This window comes from Staurois parvus, unplaced genomic scaffold (genome assembly GCF_062004578.1).
Source record: "Staurois parvus isolate SC_StPar_1 unplaced genomic scaffold, SC_StPar_1.0 ptg000503l, whole genome shotgun sequence".
Taxonomy (NCBI): domain Eukaryota; kingdom Metazoa; phylum Chordata; class Amphibia; order Anura; family Ranidae; genus Staurois; species Staurois parvus.
The window spans coordinates 2,404,231-2,420,953 of NW_028318299.1; the positions used below are offsets into that span (position 1 = coordinate 2,404,231).

At 48.4% G+C, this 16,723-nt stretch overlaps 1 protein-coding gene across 1 annotated transcript in view; it reads right to left on the reverse strand.

Moving 5' to 3' along the window:
* The window catches only part of LOC149451998 (uncharacterized), a 77,565-nt gene that overhangs the window by 38,912 nt on the left and 21,930 nt on the right, over window positions 1-16,723 (reverse strand). Inside the window, exons 6-7 of the mRNA XM_089689878.1 lie at window positions 7,191-7,217; window positions 3,130-3,376 (exon numbers count right to left, since the gene is read on the reverse strand). Of these exons, the coding sequence (XP_089546004.1) occupies window positions 3,130-3,376; window positions 7,191-7,217 (274 nt within the window). The remainder of the gene's footprint in view (window positions 1-3,129; window positions 3,377-7,190; window positions 7,218-16,723) is intronic.

Sequence of the window (16,723 nt, forward strand, 5' to 3'; positions counted from 1 at the left end):
TTAGAGGAGCTCTGCAGACACACTTTTTGCCGGCTTGGAATTCTTCTTATTTTCATCCTACTTCTTCTTCTTCTTCTTCATCCTCATCCTCATCCTCTTCTTCTTCTTCTGAGGATGAGGATTAAGAAGAAGAAGAAGAAAAAGAAGAAGTAGGATGAAAATAAGAAGAATTCCAAACCGGCAAGAAGTGTATCTGCAGAGCTCCGCTAAGTGTATCTGCAGAGCTCCTCTATTTCTGACAGTTCTCTGACTTTCACATTTACAGCGGTTGAAACATCTGTATCCTAAATGGAAACAAATAGATACAATGTTTCAACCGCTGTACATGTGAAGGAACTGTCAGAGAACTGTCAGAAATAGTGGAGCTCTCTGCAGGGACACTTTTGCCGGCTGATCGGGAAAAATCCGATTCGCGCACCCGAAGTAGGCTAATATTCGGATTCGCCGCGAATCGAATTTTTCCTGAAATTCGTATCGAATTCCGGTTCGCCTGGTTCGATTCGCTCATCTCTAATAGTCATATTTTATGTTTTTCCTTGTGAGTTTTCCCTAAACATGGATTGTTATTTCTTCTACAAAAGACTGCTGTCTGTGAACAGAAGATTAACAGTCAGTGTGATGAATTATCTGATGACCCAGCCAATCACCAGGAATTGAGGACCTGGTAAAGTGTGCTAAGCAGGTGCTAAATATTTGTCAGACTTCTTACCATATGGTCTTCCCTCCTTGGCTTAGGCCATGAGATGGTGGTGCTGTGATTTGTATGTTTCTCTCCCCTGAGCATTAGGGCCTGGGGCTAGAAAGTTCTTGGAGTCTCCCCTCCTGGGAAGTCCGTAGATGTTGTCAGTTGTAAGATAATGTGTTAGGTTTAGGGGAAGCAGCCTCAGTTGTCCCCTACAAAATAGGTAGTGAGTGATTGGTTGTGAACCATCGCATTAACCTTCTCAGCTCTGGAACCCCAGGAAATCTTGATCTCTAGTGAGGCAAGTCCTTTATTCTGGCCAGTTCAAACTCTGACAGTCAGGAGATGTAGAATCTAGAAAGTTGTGTAGAATTTTGGAGACTTTGTGTTCAGGCAAGTAATATTTGGGTATTCTGTGTCCCCTCCCACACCACCAACAACAACCCTGACACGTACATGCTTGGGACTTTATTGCCAAGAAATTATGCATAACACATTCACAATGTGACCTGTCATTTAAGACCAACTCCGGGTAAATCAAAAGTTTTCCCTTGCAATGGCGCTGTGCTTGCACTGCAATGGTTAATTGCTAATTTTTATCTAGGAGGCAAGAGAAAGGAGACATACTTACCTGATCTTCAGATCTTCCCCAAACATGTCCCTGCAGCTCCTTCCCCTCTGTGGTGTAGCGATCAAAAACAGTGACATCTTGACGTCATCAAGCCCATAGACCTGCTCTGGACATGAGGACACCAGGAACAGTCCACCTCTGGATCATGGGGGAGCACTGTTTGCTGTTGGAATGGAGAATGGGGTGAGTATAAACTTTCTCTTTTCCCCTGGAGAAATCGAGGAGGTAACCCTTGCAGTGTGGACACAGCGCCAAAACGTCTTTTTTGCTCTGAGTTGGGCTTTGAGATTAATGTCAAATTTTTTTCATCAAGACTTACATAATTGCACAATGCATTATGCTCCTTAATTTAAAAAAAGTGCTTACAAAAATAAAAATTGTAAATTATCTGATGGACCAACTGACAAATTGTGTGTGAAAAAATACTGTATAATATGGCTTCTTCATACAGATGTAGCATCCTCCTAATCCGGTTGCTAGGTAAATTTTGTTTTTGGCTTAGTCTGTTCAAAGTTTCACAGGCTGAGAGTTGTATTACTCCCCCCACCTCTAGAAATTGTTTCTAGAGCTTAAGGATGGATAATTAAAATAACCAGCCGAAATATTGATCAGAGCCTAGCCAATCCCTGGAGAGGTTCACCCACCTGGTAGCTGGGGAAGCTGATACACACTGTCATATGGAGCCCTGGAGAGACTGTTCTTGTCCTGCTGAAGACATTCCACAGCCTCATGGACTGCAACACCTTGAAGAAACTCTGCTAGAGTTTTCTGATATATCAAGATCCCAGCTATGGCAGAGTTGGGGGGGGGGGGTGTTATTCCTAAGCATACATGGAGCTCGCTAAGAGACCTCACCTAAGGATCTGGTCTGGAGAGCTTACTGAAGAGTGTCTGGTGGAAGCAGGACAGTGTATAGCTGTCCTGTGTCATTGGGAGTATTGACCTCTCCCTCACTGAAGAGTACCCAATAGAAGCTAGGAGTTAGTAGCTATCATGTAGTCAAAGAGAACCTGGAGGAAGCTATGAATTGTGCAGTTGTCCTTGTGAATACTCAGGATCCTAGTGACTGTGTGCTGTTTTTTTTGCGTGACCAGGACCGGTGGTAGCTATCTGACTGAAACTGCTCTCATAGGGTCTCAGATATTGGCCATTTTCTTGATCTCAGCAGTATCCTGGACTGTAAGCTTAGTGAAGACTGCCTTCCAGTACTGTGCACTGTTCCTGAAGTTGCATTGGGTACCTATAGCTATGAAGCTGTGCAGGGTAATCAAGTGCCAAAGAGACTGATCTCATGGTCCCTAGCTGTGAAGCTGTAAGACAGTTGAGAAAGATACCTCATGGTCCCCAGCTGTGAGAGTTTAGACTGTGCTGTCTTTACAAGGAGAAGAGTTCCTTTGATTAATGTTTCTGAGTGTTCCCATGCTCCAATTCCTCTCCTGTTATAAGTTCCACAAGCAATAAACCACAACATGATAAACCCATGGACTGTTGCTTAGGTGACTGGTGGCCTCTGTACTGTTTGAGAAAGAAGCAGCTATTACCAGCGACCCCTTCATGGGTGGCACTACATAGAAAACTAACATACAACTGCATCTGATGTTGTTTCACAAATAGTTAGACCCGGAGAAGAACAATGGACTGAGACTGTACATGACTTAGGGAAGGAAAGGGTTAAGATGTTAGGTTAATATTTGGAGGGGTGACAGTCTTACTTAATTGGCGGTCAAAATTAGATTAACATGTTAAAAGATATATTAGATTTTACTGATTGAGTTAACAGCTATTTAATAAATACAGATATTATAATATCTCTTACCAAGACAAGTTCTGTACTGTTGTATCAGCTGACAATCTGCTGCATCTATCCCATTGACTTGTCCTCTCTTCTTGGTGAAGTGCAAGATACCGAAGGTGCACATCGTAGTATTGGTTGGGTCATTGCTGATGTCTAAAGGCATGACCTCTGAAACATGAGCCTTGAAATGATCTGAATGGAGCAGTTCAGTTATCCAGGAATAATCACTAATTGTTGATCTGGAGAAGATCCCAAATTTGTACATTACCTAAAATAAAGAAACGAACAAAATAAAATTTCCATATATGCAAAACTATTTGTAGTCTTGTAATCTGTTAATGTAAAACTTAACCACTTCAATACCGGGCACTTTCACCTTCCTGCCCAGGCCAATTTTCAACTTTCAGCGCTGTTGCACTTTGAATGACAATTGTGCGGTCATGCAACACTGTACTGAATTGAATTTTTCTCATTTTTTGAGACAGATAGAGCTTTCCTTTGGTGGTATTCAATCACCACTGTTTTTTTTATTTTTTTCTAAACAAACAAAAAAAAGGCAGAACATTTATAAAAGCTTTGCAAATAAGTACTTTTTCTTCTTCACTGATGTGCTCTGATGAGGCTGCACTGATGGTCACTGATGAGGCTAGACTGATGAGGCTGCACTGATGAGACAGTGATAGGCAGCACTGATAGGTGGCACTAATGGGAATTGGTATACTGCACTGATGGACACTGAAAAGCTGCACTAATGAGCACTGACTGGCACAGATGGGGTTGCAGTGATAATCAGGGCACTGATCATCAGTGTAAACCATGTACTGACAGTCTTGCCAGTTATCGGCTTTCCTTTCCTCACATAGGCACAGCGTATGAGGAAAGGAATGCTGATAACCTGCAAGTGTGTTTGCATGTGATCAGCGGTGATTGGCCGTTTACCCTGCATGTGATCAGCTGTGTTCAAAGAACACAGTGATCACAAAGCCAGCCTGATGCGTGCTCCAGGGGCTTGCTGGGGGTGGAATACTAGGACAACGTCTATAGAGTCCTTCCCAGACCACACAAATGCTCCGTAGCCATCTTTTGGCTATAGCAAGGTCGGAAAGTGGTTAGAGACCAATCAAACTTTCAGTTTCCAAGGTCCCATTCACATTTGAGCATATTGCAGCTTGGAGTTCAAAGCTACAAGACTCTGGACAAATTCAATCCCATGTATATAAGAGAAGACCATTCACATATGAATTCCTTGGCAGCTGTAGCTCTATTCCTGACACTCTAAAAGCCATTTGTGCTGTTTTTGAGGAAAACTTGGCATTTTGACCCTATCTGCTTGCATGAGAAGACCTTTTTTATTAGGTGTATTTCAGAAGCTTTTTAGCCAGTAAGAACTAGTGTCCTCCCCAGGGTCGGCGCTAACGCTAGGCAAACTAGGCAGCCTCCTAGAGTGCACTGCCACCTAGGGAGCAGCCACAACCACTGGTCCCAGCCCTCATCCTCTGCTGTACAGTGACTACATCCTTTTTTTGTAGTCACTGTACAGCAGTGCTAACAAACCGGACGGGAAACAGAAGCCGCCACCACCTCCCCCACCACCGCACACCCTGTCCTCTACGGTCCCCAACATTTTCCCTGCCGCCTCTGGCCCCACCGCACCCCCTTCATCGGTAGCTATGGTGGTGGTGATCTCCAGGCTGATGTCCCAGCAATAGCACAGTGAGCTGAGGTCTCTGTTTGAGTGTCCCATCTGCTTTGACTATGTGCTGCCCCCCCATTCTGCAGTGCTAGTCTGCAACCAATGTCGCCAAAAGCTGAGCTGGTGCCCATCTTGCCATAATGCTTCCCTCACCCCCAGCATCTGGAACCTGGCCATGGAGAAGGTAGCCTCAATTGGCCTCTTCCCATGTAGGGTAAGTGCCTGCACTGCCAGATCACCATCAATATCCAGTAGCTGCAGCCATTCCGTTTAGACCGACAGGCTGGATGGAGAACTTGCAGGCTGTGTAGTTGGAGACCAGGGTATTCTAGGACTCCCTATACCTGATGGATGATAAGAGAGGCAGTGATTATACAGTATCTCACAGAATTGAGTCCACCCATAACATTTTTGTGTTATCGCTCTCACTCTCTAGTACTGGTCACTGGAAGGTCAACATGGTACTGCATGCCAAAGAACTCTCTGAGGATCTGAAAAAAAGAATTGTTGCTCTACATAAAGATGGCCAAGGCTATAAGATTACCAAGACCCTGAAACTGAGCTGCAGCACGGTGGCCAAGACCATACAGCAGTTTAGCAGGACAGGTTCCACTCAGAACAGGCCTCGCTATGGTCCACCAAAGAAGTTGAGTGCACGTGCTCAGCATCATATCCAGAGGTTGTCTTTGGGAAATAGACGTATGAGTGCTGCCAGCATTGCTGCAGAGGGTGAAGGGGTGGGGGGTCAGTCTGTCAGTGCTCAGACCATACGCCGCACACTGCATCACATTGATCTGCATGACTGTCTTCCCAGAAGGAAGCCTCTTTTAAAGTTGATGCACAAGAAATTCTGCAAACTGTTCGCTGAAGAAAATCAGACTAAGGACATGGATTACTGGAACCGTGTCCTGTTATCTGATGACACCAAAATAAACTGATTTGGTTCAGATGGTGTCAGGCGTGTGGGGCGGCAACCAGGTGAGGAGTACAAAGACAAGTGTGTCTTGCCTACAGTCAAGCATGGTGGTGGGAGTGTCATGGTCTGGGGCTGCATGAGTGCTGCCGGCACTGGGGATCTACAGTTCATTGAGGGAACCATAAATGCCAACGTGTACTGTGACATATTAAAGCAGAGCATGATCCCCTCCCTTCGGAGACTGGACCACAGGGCAGTATTCCAACATGATAACGACCCCAAACACACCTCCAAGACCACCACTGCCTTGCTAAAGAAGCTGAGGGTAAAGGTGATGGACTGGCCAAGCATGTCTCCAGACCTAAACCCTATTGAGCATCTGTGGGGCATCCTCAAACGGAAGGTGGAGGAGCGCAAAATCTCTAACATCCACCAGCTCCGTGATGTCATCATGGAGGAGTGGAAGAGGACTCCAGTGGCAACCTGTGAAGCTCTTGTGAACTCCATGCCCAAGAGGGTTAAGGCAGTGCTGGAAAATAATGGCGGCCACACAAAATATTGACACTTTGGGCCCAATTTGGACCTTGTCACTTAGGGGTGGACTCACTTTTGTTGCCAGCGGTTTAGACATTAATGGCGGTGTGTTGAGTTATTTTGAGGGGACAGCAAATTTCCATGTTATACAAGCTGTACACTGACTACGTCACATTGTAGCAAAGTGTCATTTCTTCAGTGTTATCACATGAAAAGGTAGAATAAAATATTTTTTTATTATTATTATTATTATACAGGATTTATGGCGCCAACAGTTTGCTCAGCGCTTTACAATATAAAGGGAGACAATACAGCAACAATACAGTTCAATACAAGAGGGATAGGAAGGCCCTGCTCCTTGGAGCTTACAATCTAGGAGGGAGGGGCTAGTGGTACAAGAGGTAGTAACTGTGGGGGATGGACTGGTAGGAAGAGTAGGCTTCCTTGAAGAGATAGGTTTTCAGAGATCGCCTAAAAGTGAGAAGGAGTGGGCGATAGTCTGATAAATTGGGGTAGAGAGTTCCAGAGGATGGGGGAAGCTCTGGAGAAGTCCTTGAGATGAGCATGGGAGGAGGAGACAAGGGAGCTATAGAGCAGGAGGTCTTGTAAGGATCAGGGAGTATGGTTTGGGTGATATTTGGAGACAAGATTGCTGATGTAGTTACAAACATGCGAGGGGTGTACACACTTCTGTGAGACACTGTATATGATAATAGATGTGTTCCCATCACTCATATGAGTGTGGTCAGTGTCATGGTTCTGGCTGGTCTTGCCTAGGGCTCCAAATAGTCTAGCATTGGCCCTGGTCCTTCCCTTACTATTTTCTATTGGCTGAAACAAAAACTCCTGAAGTTGACTATGCATGTAAAACACTCAAAATACCTTTCTAAAATGTGGGGCACATCCAAATGCAAAGAAAGTATAAAGAGCCCTACTTACCCAGGCTGTTACATTTCCAAAGGCCTGCTAAAGAAATTGAAGTAAATTGGTGATAAGGCAGAGTACTGATATAAAGAAAAAACGATATATCAAGAAAATCTAACCATGTTTATTTAAAGTCAATTCCAGCACACAGTCTTGTGGAGCACTGACATAACTTGTATTAATTGTAAACAGTATAAAAGCAACACCGCAAGCAATGCTTTGACACTGAAACAAAGCAATCCAAGAATAAAGCTATAATCATGTTTAGCATCTCACAGTTTGTGTCACCGTAGGATGGCTTCTGCTAAAGGGGTGATTGTATACTGACTACCAAATTGTGCTGCTTCTGCAAATGAGGATGTAGTCAGGTGCAGGTTGACTTCCCTACACAGGAGGCACAGTTGCAACTACCTTGCATAGAGAATGGCCTCCATACATGTCATCGGGAAGACTGCCATCCAAATGGACACTGCCACCCAGGTGACCTCTGTGGCCATCTTTAGTAAGGGCAGAGCTTACAAAAAGCCTTGGGTCATTGTGCATTCTGTGTGTGGCTAGGTCAAGGACAGGAACCCGTCTGTCAGGCAGAGTGTGCCTAATGCAGGGAAAGGTTTAAGAGGGGGAGGGACAGCATAGGGACTGTTGTCAGAGCTCTTTGGGGAACGTCTCTGCTACTTCTGCTTACAGCAACTGCCTTCCAACTGCTCCTGGTGCCAAGTGCAGCCAGCCTCTGTGCATTGCTCTCTTCCTCTGCAAGCCCTGCATACTGCTATGAGTGTTGCCGCTTGACCTATATTGTTGGAAAGACTCTGTACTGTGTTATGATCCGCCGGTGGTGCCTCAGGCTGCCAACTGGCGGACCTACTCAGAGCGTGGGGTCTAAGCCCGGGCTGTGCTTTCACCAGGGCCCCTGATGGTGGGGATGGACTTAAAACAGTCCCGGGCCAGGTCACGACCTCCGAGCAGGCCCCCCAGTGGCCGAGGAGACCTTTGGGGACAGGTACCGGGAGAGCCAGATGTGAAGTGGCTAACGGCCCTAGCAGGGTAACAACTGATCGTGAGCCCGTGAGGGTAAGCGGGGTACAGAATCGGTAGGCCAAGAGTAGTCGGGTCACACGCAGGGTCAGCAGGGGGTATCAATCCGTAGAATGGTCAGGGCAATCCGGGTCAAACGCAGGAGCAGGCAGAATAGTCAGGGTCAATCCAGGTCAAAACGCAGGGGCAGGCAGAATAGTCAGGGTCAATCCGGGTCAATCACAGGGGCAGGCAGCGTAGTCAGGGTCAATCAGGGTCTCAGGCAGGTACAGGAACTTCAGGATCACAGGAAGACCTTGCGGCAACTTGTGACAGTGCAGGGCATCTTTAAATAGTGCGCCCTGCACTGTCATTGGCCGGCTAGGACGCGCCCCCGGCTGTCATTGGACGCCTGAGGCGCGCCCGCGGCTCCTACTGCGCATGCGCGGCGTCCTGTCAGCCGCGGCTCGCCGGGCCCTGGTGCCTGTGTCCCGGCGCGATCTGCCGCCACCGCGCATGCGCGAGGGACGGAGCCGCGATCGCGGCTCCATGGGCCGTGATCCCTGACATTGCCCCCCCCCAATGGGCACCCTCCGGGAGCCCCACTGATCTCTCCACCGCGGGTGAGCACGAAAAAACTCCCGGATGAGCCTGGGCGCGTGAACGTTCCGGGCGGGTTCCCATGAGTTCTCCTCAGGACCATACCCCTTCCATTTTATCAGGAACTGCGTCTGGCCTCCCCTCCTTCGGCAACTGAGGACAGTCTCCACTTCATATTCCTCCTGGTCACCTATGGTGACTGCCTCGGGAGGTCTAGATTCACGGTCCGGGAAGGGATCCGGTCTAGATGGCTTCAGGAGGGACACATGGAACACAGGATGTATCCTGAGTGTCTGCGGAAGCTCGAGCTCGTAGGCCACCCTGTTGATGACTCGTTTTACAGGAAACGGACCAATGTACTTGGGTCCCAGCTTCCTTGAAGGGCACAGCATCTTCAAATTGGTTGTTGCTAGCCAAACCCGATCTCCTGGTCGAAGCAGTAATTCTCCTCTTCTCTTACCGTCGAATGCTCGTTTACTGTCCTCTTGGGCTTTAGCGATGGCTTCCTGAATTGTCTTGTTATTGACTGAAAGGAATTCCAAGATGTCTTGAGATGCCGGTACCGGATTCTCAGGCATAAGGTCAGGGAGGAATGTGGGATGATACCCGTAATTGGCATAGAACGGGGATTGACCCGTAGCTGAATGACTCGAGTTATTGTACGAGAATTCCGCGGAAGGCAGCAACGACAGCCAGTCATCCTGGAGGTAAGACGTGTAGCACCGCAAGTATTGTTCCATCGTCTGGTTGGTCCTCTCAGTTTGGCCGTTGGTCTGTGGATGGTAGGCGGATGAAAGCGATAGCTTGATTCCCAGCGATTTACATAAGGCTTTCCAGAATCTGGAGGTGAATTGGACCCCCCGATCGGACACTATATCTTCGGGAACCCCATGAAGCCTCACCACTTCCTTGATGAAGATCCGTGCCGTTTCTGGTGCTGATGGGGTCTTCTCCAAGGGCACGAAATGTGCCATCTTTGAAAAGCGGTCGACGACCACCATTATTGCAGTGTAGCCCTGGGATGGTGGAAGTTCGACCACGAAATCCATGGCTATCATCTGCCAGGACCGCTTGGGTATGGGCAATGGACGTAACAGTCCCCATGCCCTAGTTCTGGAGGGCTTGTTCCTTTGACAGGTGGGACAAGTTCGGACGTAATGCTCACAATCCTTGATCATGTCTGGCCACCAGAACGAGCGCCGTAATAGATCCAGAGTTTTCGTTACCCCGAAGTGGCCCGCCATGGGATGGTCGTGGCAGTGCCCCAGGACCAAGGTTCGCACTTCTTCTGGGACCATGATCCGGTTTTCCTTCCAAAACAGCCCCCCCTGGCTCTGGAGGGGTGACCCAGACGGAACTGGTAATCCTACGGAAGCATCGAGAAGCCGGGAGCGAAGTTCCGTTTGTAGAGCGAGGAAACTCCCAGAAGGCAAGATGGTGTCCGGCAGCACAGCGTCGTCGGGGTCCTCGAACGTCTGGTTTAGTGTTCTTAGACCCGGGTCGGTACGTTATATGGAATGAGAATCGAGAAAAGAAAAGGGCCCATCTTGCTTGGCGAGGTCTCAGTCGTTTCGCCGTTCTTAAATATTCAAGGTTTTTGTGATCTGTGAATATTAGAATTGGGTGCGTGGCTCCTTCCAATAAATACCTCCATTCTTCAAGAGCAGTCTTTATGGCCAGAAGCTCCCGATCTCCAATGTCATAGTTACGTTCCGCTGGTGTCAACTTCCTGGAGAAGAACGCCACGGGGTGCAGTAGTTCCTTGGTACCATTCCTTTGGGATAACACCGCTCCTACCGCATTTTCGGAGGCGTCCACTTCCAAAACATATGGGAGGGAAGAATCTGGATGGCAGAGAATGGGAGCAGAGGTGAACAATTCTTTGAGTCTTTCAAATGCCGTCTGCGCTTCGGGAGTCCACTTAAAGCGGACCCCTAGTTTCGTCAGTTGTGTGATTGGGGAGACCAGACCGGAGAAGTTCCTAATAAACTTCCTGTAAAAGTTAGAGAACCCAATGAAGCGCTGTACCCCTTTTTTGTCGGCGGGTATTGGCCAATCCAAGATCGCCGTGACCTTCTGGGGATCCATCGCGACCCCCGCGGAAGAGAGAACCAGTCCCAAGAACGTTATCTCGTGCTGTTCAAAACAGCATTTTTCTGCCTTCGCGTATAGCCCGTGTAGACGCAACCGTTCTAGTACCCGTATTACGTGACCCCGATGAACCTCCCGTGAGGGGGAAAAAATTAGGATGTCATCCAAGTAGACCACCACGAAAATGTCGAGAAAATCACGAAAAACATCGTTAATAAAGTGCTGAAAGGTCGCCGGAGCATTACAGAGCCCGAACGGCATCACCAAATATTCATAGTGGCCGAATCTCGTACGGAATGCCGTCTTCCACTCATCCCCTTCCCTGATACGGACTAGGTTATAGGCCCCCCGCAGGTCTAATTTAGTAAATATCGTTGCGGATCTCAATCTCTGGAGGAGCTCGGGGACTAGGGGCAAAGGATAACGATTTTTTACTGTTATTTTGTTCAGGTCACGGTAGTCAATGCAAGGCCGTAACGATTTGTCTTTCTTCTCTACGAAGAATAATCCGGCCCCAGCTGGGGATGTGGATGGACGAATAAATCCCTTCCGTAGGTTTTCGTCAATATAATCCCTCAGCACACCCGATTCTGTTTCGGACAAGGGGAAGATACGGCCGAATGAGATTTCAGATCCGGGTAGGAGGTCTATGGGGCAGTCGTAGGAACGGTGCGGAGGGAGAACATCTGCTCCTCGCTTACTAAAGACGTCTAAGAAGTCGTGGTAGGCCGGAGGAATAACCTGGGATAGATTGGTGTCGCCATCCAAGCACAGGAGGAACCGGGGCACCATGGGTCCTGTGACGTGGCAGTGACTCAAACAATAAGGGGAGCGAAATTGAATTGTCCCCCTTTCCCAGTCAATCTGGGGGTTATGGGCCCTCAGCCAAGGGAGCCCCAGAATGACTGGAAAAAGGGGGGATGCGATGGCATCCAGGCGGAGGAACTCCTGGTGATGGTCTGCCATTGTGGTGAAAATGGGTGGTGTCTCCTGGTCCACCACCCCTGATTTTATACGGGACCCATCTGCCAAGAAGATGTTGAACCCCCTTTCTTTGGTCTGGAGTGGGATCTTTTGCCGGTGGGCAAAGGTCAGGTCGATGAAGCAACTACAGGCTCCTGAGTCAACGATTGCGGTCACCGACAATGTTCCTCCGGGGAGCTGCAAAGACACAGGAATGGCCAGGTAACTCGACTGATCATCCCTTCCTGCCGGTAAAGTAAGAGAAACGGGCGTGGACTTACTCATTTTAGCAGGACACGAGCGCACCTGATGACCAGCTTCCCCGCAGTACAGACATAGGTTCCGTGATAGTCTCCTCTGACGTTCCTCGACCGATAAGTGGGAACGGGCCAATCCCAGTTGCATGGGTTCCGGGTTGTCCCCTGTTTCCGTGCTTCGCGGATGGTTCCCTGGGGTTGGAGCTGTATCTCTGGACGGAATCCATGCCACCCTTTGACCCTGGCTGCTCCTTTCCAGCCGACGTTCCCTTAGTCTACGGTCAATTTGTATGGCCAATTCGATCAGTTTTTCCAGGGTGTCAGGTAGACCTACTCGTGCGAGTTCGTCTTTGAGAGACTCAGACAGCCCGATGCGGAACTGGTGACATAAGGCCGCATCGTTCCATCTGGTGTCTCCCATGCAACGTCTAAAGTCGGCCGCATATTCCTCGGCTGCCCGGCGGCCCTGCCGCAGTGAGTATAGGGTAGTCTCTGCGGATGCAGCCCGCTGAGGGTCGTCATACAAGACGGCCATGGCCCGAAAGAACTCGGTCACGGAGTCAAGATGTGGGTCGTGCCCCTCCATCAGACGATGAGCCCAATCCTGGGGCTCATCCTGCAGGAGAGAGACTATAAACCCCACCTTGATGGACTCGGTGGTGAACGTGCGGGGCTGTAAGTCAAAGTACAGGGTACACGCACTTCGGAAGGCTCGGAAGCGGTTCCGGTCACCACGGAATCGCTCTGGCAGGGGAACGCGGGGTTCGGGAGCTAGGGGTGTGGCAACCGCTCCGGATCCCGGGTTAGCGGGAGGTTCTGCAGGTGGAGGACTCTGCGCAGGGGGAGTCAGGGGAGCTAATGAATCCATGCGGTCCTCCAGTCGGGCGCAGCGACTGTGGAAGTTCTGGAAAGCTTGGGTCAAGGTTGCCAGGTGCTGACAAATATCCTCTAGGGACGCCGGTACACTTCCTGGCTCTGTCATGGCCGCAAGGTACTGTTATGATCCGCCGGTGGTGCCTCAGGCTGCCAACTGGCGGACCTACTCAGAGCGTGGGGTCTAAGCCCGGGCTGTGCTTTCACCAGGGCCCCTGATGGTGGGGATGGACTTAAAACAGTCCCGGGCCAGGTCACGACCTCCGAGCAGGCCCCCCAGTGGCCGAGGAGACCTTTGGGGACAGGTACCGGGAGAGCCAGATGTGAAGTGGCTAACGGCCCTAGCAGGGTAACAACTGATCGTGAGCCCGTGAGGGTAAGCGGGGTACAGAATCGGTAGGCCAAGAGTAGTCGGGTCACACGCAGGGTCAGCAGGGGGTATCAATCCGTAGAATGGTCAGGGCAATCCGGGTCAAACGCAGGAGCAGGCAGAATAGTCAGGGTCAATCCAGGTCAAAACGCAGGGGCAGGCAGAATAGTCAGGGTCAATCCGGGTCAATCACAGGGGCAGGCAGCGTAGTCAGGGTCAATCAGGGTCTCAGGCAGGTACAGGAACTTCAGGATCACAGGAAGACCTTGCGGCAACTTGTGACAGTGCAGGGCATCTTTAAATAGTGCGCCCTGCACTGTCATTGGCCGGCTAGGACGCGCCCCCGGCTGTCATTGGACGCCTGAGGCGCGCCCGCGGCTCCTACTGCGCATGCGCGGCGTCCTGTCAGCCGCGGCTCGCCGGGCCCTGGTGCCTGTGTCCCGGCGCGATCTGCCGCCACCGCGCATGCGCGAGGGACGGAGCCGCGATCGCGGCTCCATGGGCCGTGATCCCTGACATACTGTTTCTGGAGTGTGTAACAATATAAGTTTGAATTTCTACCATTGTATGTGCCATGCTTTTCCTTTGGGTGCCTACCGCCTTGGCCTTCCCTAACCCCACAGCCTACAAGGAGACTTTACATTCCTTTACCAGGCACTGAATGGTATCCCAGAGAGGAGGAGACCTCCCTGATCTATCCTTGCTCACCGGGAATCTTACCTCACACTATTTACTTGTCCTAACCAGAGGGTACCTGTCCCTGACCTATCACTTGCTTCAGGCATGTCTGAAAGACATAGACACCCTACTCGACCCAAGTGGTACCACTGCCTGGAGAGGAAGTCCAAGGGAAACATAGTTTCTCTATGATTTCCTGGTTCAATGCAGCAGCGTTATGGTTAGTTACACTGTGACCATGTGACCCTTGCTGGCCATCTTGGGTCAGGAAGGTCTATTTAAGTTCCTTCCACCCAGTTTTGGCACTCATTTTGCAAGTGCTTAGCATAGCGAAGGAAACCCCACTTGTTAGGGACTGTAACTAGAGGTAGGGAAAGGTTCCCGATGAGGAGGGAAAGGCTGGGGCCTCGTAAAACCTGGAAATAAGCTTTCCCTTTTGGGAATGGACCGGTCAGGCCATACTTACCTCTCTGAAACAGATGTGGTCGACACCTCTCCTCACCAACATTTGTGACTACATAGAACTGTGAGTTATTTTTCCCGAAGTGGTGTTTCCCACTAGGGTGTTTGGTATTCTGCTCAATACAAGTTACAAGTTTTATTGCAATTGTCTTCTTTGTGTTTACTGCCTACAGATACTGCAACTCCCAGTATACTGATTTGAGATGTGGGACCTGCATTTGTCAGAGACTGGGAGATGAAATGTTTGACACAGAAGTGTATTTGAAGCCAACCTAGGAGGATACTTTAAACCTGTGTTACATTCCTCTATAGTGGTGGTCCTCACCCTTACCCAGTATTACAGATATGGTAATTGCTTCATGACAGTTGATATATGTTCATATGAACTTTGTGACAATTCTGGATACATTACAGAAACCCGAATAAAAAATAAACTGAAAAGAATTAGTGAGAAGGTACAGCACGGATATAAAATAAAAGCTAGAATGTGTAATGGGTACTAGTACAAGTTTCCTTTAGGTGCAAATCTAGACAAAATAAAAAACTGATGTATATGATGATGCAGTCTATCAGTGTTGGAACATAACATTTTGTCTACTTATGTTTGAGGAATACAATGTGGTGTAACTTTTGCCTGGGACTCCCCAACGTTCCTGCTTCCCTCAGGTGGAACAGTAAGACATCACCTCCATGGGAATTCTACTGTAGGCAAGGCCCAGCCTGACCTTACCAGGATACGGTGCCACTATTGTGGTCACCCTTAGGTCATCACAGAGGACAAAGGGGTGTTCTTTATGTCTGGAGGAAAAGAAATTTAATCTCCAAACATGGAAAGGTTTCTTCACAGCGAGAACTGTGAGAATGTGGAATAGACTCCCTCAAGAGTTGGTTCTGGCCAGCTCAGTGGATTGCTTTAAAAAAGGCCTGGATATGTTCCTAGATACACATAATATAACCGGATACTAACATTTATAGGTAAAGTTGATCTAGGGAATATCCAATTGCTTCTCAGGGGGTAAGGAAGGAATTTTTTTCCCTGCAGGAGAAAATTGGATCGCGCTTTGCTGGGTTTTTTGCCTTCCTCTGGATAAACTGTGGATGTAGGATTATAACTTTTTTTCTTTTAATGGTTGAACTGGATGGACTTTTGTCTTTTTTCAGTCAGACTAACTATGTAAATATTGTGCTCACACTGTAGGCCTGTATAAGTCCCTCTGTCCCTGCACACAGATCAAGAGAACTCCCCCCTTTCCAAAAGGAATCATGATAGTCAAGACCAGAATTCCATATTACCAAGATAAATGCTTCCAACATCAATAGGGGCATTTGTTACTTCTTAGTTACCTCTATGGCATATATGCTTTTAACATTCCAAACAGCTGACCTAATATGTCCATGTGACCATATTAGTTCAATGATGTCACAAGCATCCCTGTCCTTTTGTGTACATGAAACTATGAGCATGGCATGCCCTGGTTGCAGCTGACTTAGCAGCAGTGGGTGGGAGTGACAGTCCAAACCCAAATTAAAGCCAAACGCATCCTTCTTAGGGAGTAATCCAAACCCTGCCTTCCCTGAAGGACCGCACACACCCCAGCTCTATGTTTGCTTAAATGTTGTCTCCATTGCTGGATCAGACAAAAGGAAGAAAGGCATCAGCTGTTGCCCTACCCACCAAAAGCCCAGAAGTTTTGCCCATCAATGCTTATGTGACCTGGGTTACCTAGAATGAGTGCCAGGAAAGGTTGACTAACAACCAAAGGCCGGGACCCCAACTCAAATGACCTTACACCCCATTATTCTAAATAAATGAGGATGTGTGGGGGCATTTAATGGTACCTGAGAGAATTACAACATAAGTCACACTGCAGCAACAGATTTATTACCTGTTTATCTGGCCAGTAGAGCCATTATCCACCTTATGGACAGTGTGGTCTTAGATGGACAAGTGTGAAATTGACTTTAGTTAAGAGACTAATATATTAAAGCCCAACTTCAACTAATACATTTTAAACAGTTACTGCACCAGTTTTGTTTCATTTGGAAAAAAAGCTTTAAAAAGAATAAAAGATGATCATTTTAACACCCGACCCCCCCCCCTCCCCCCGCCACCAGCAGTGTTATGTGGTCTGTCTGATCCCCTCTAACTTTCATATTTGTTGCTCAGCTTGGTCTGTAAAACAGAATGTAAAAATAATAGATCTACAGTAGAATGAACAATGATATGAGGAATTGCTATT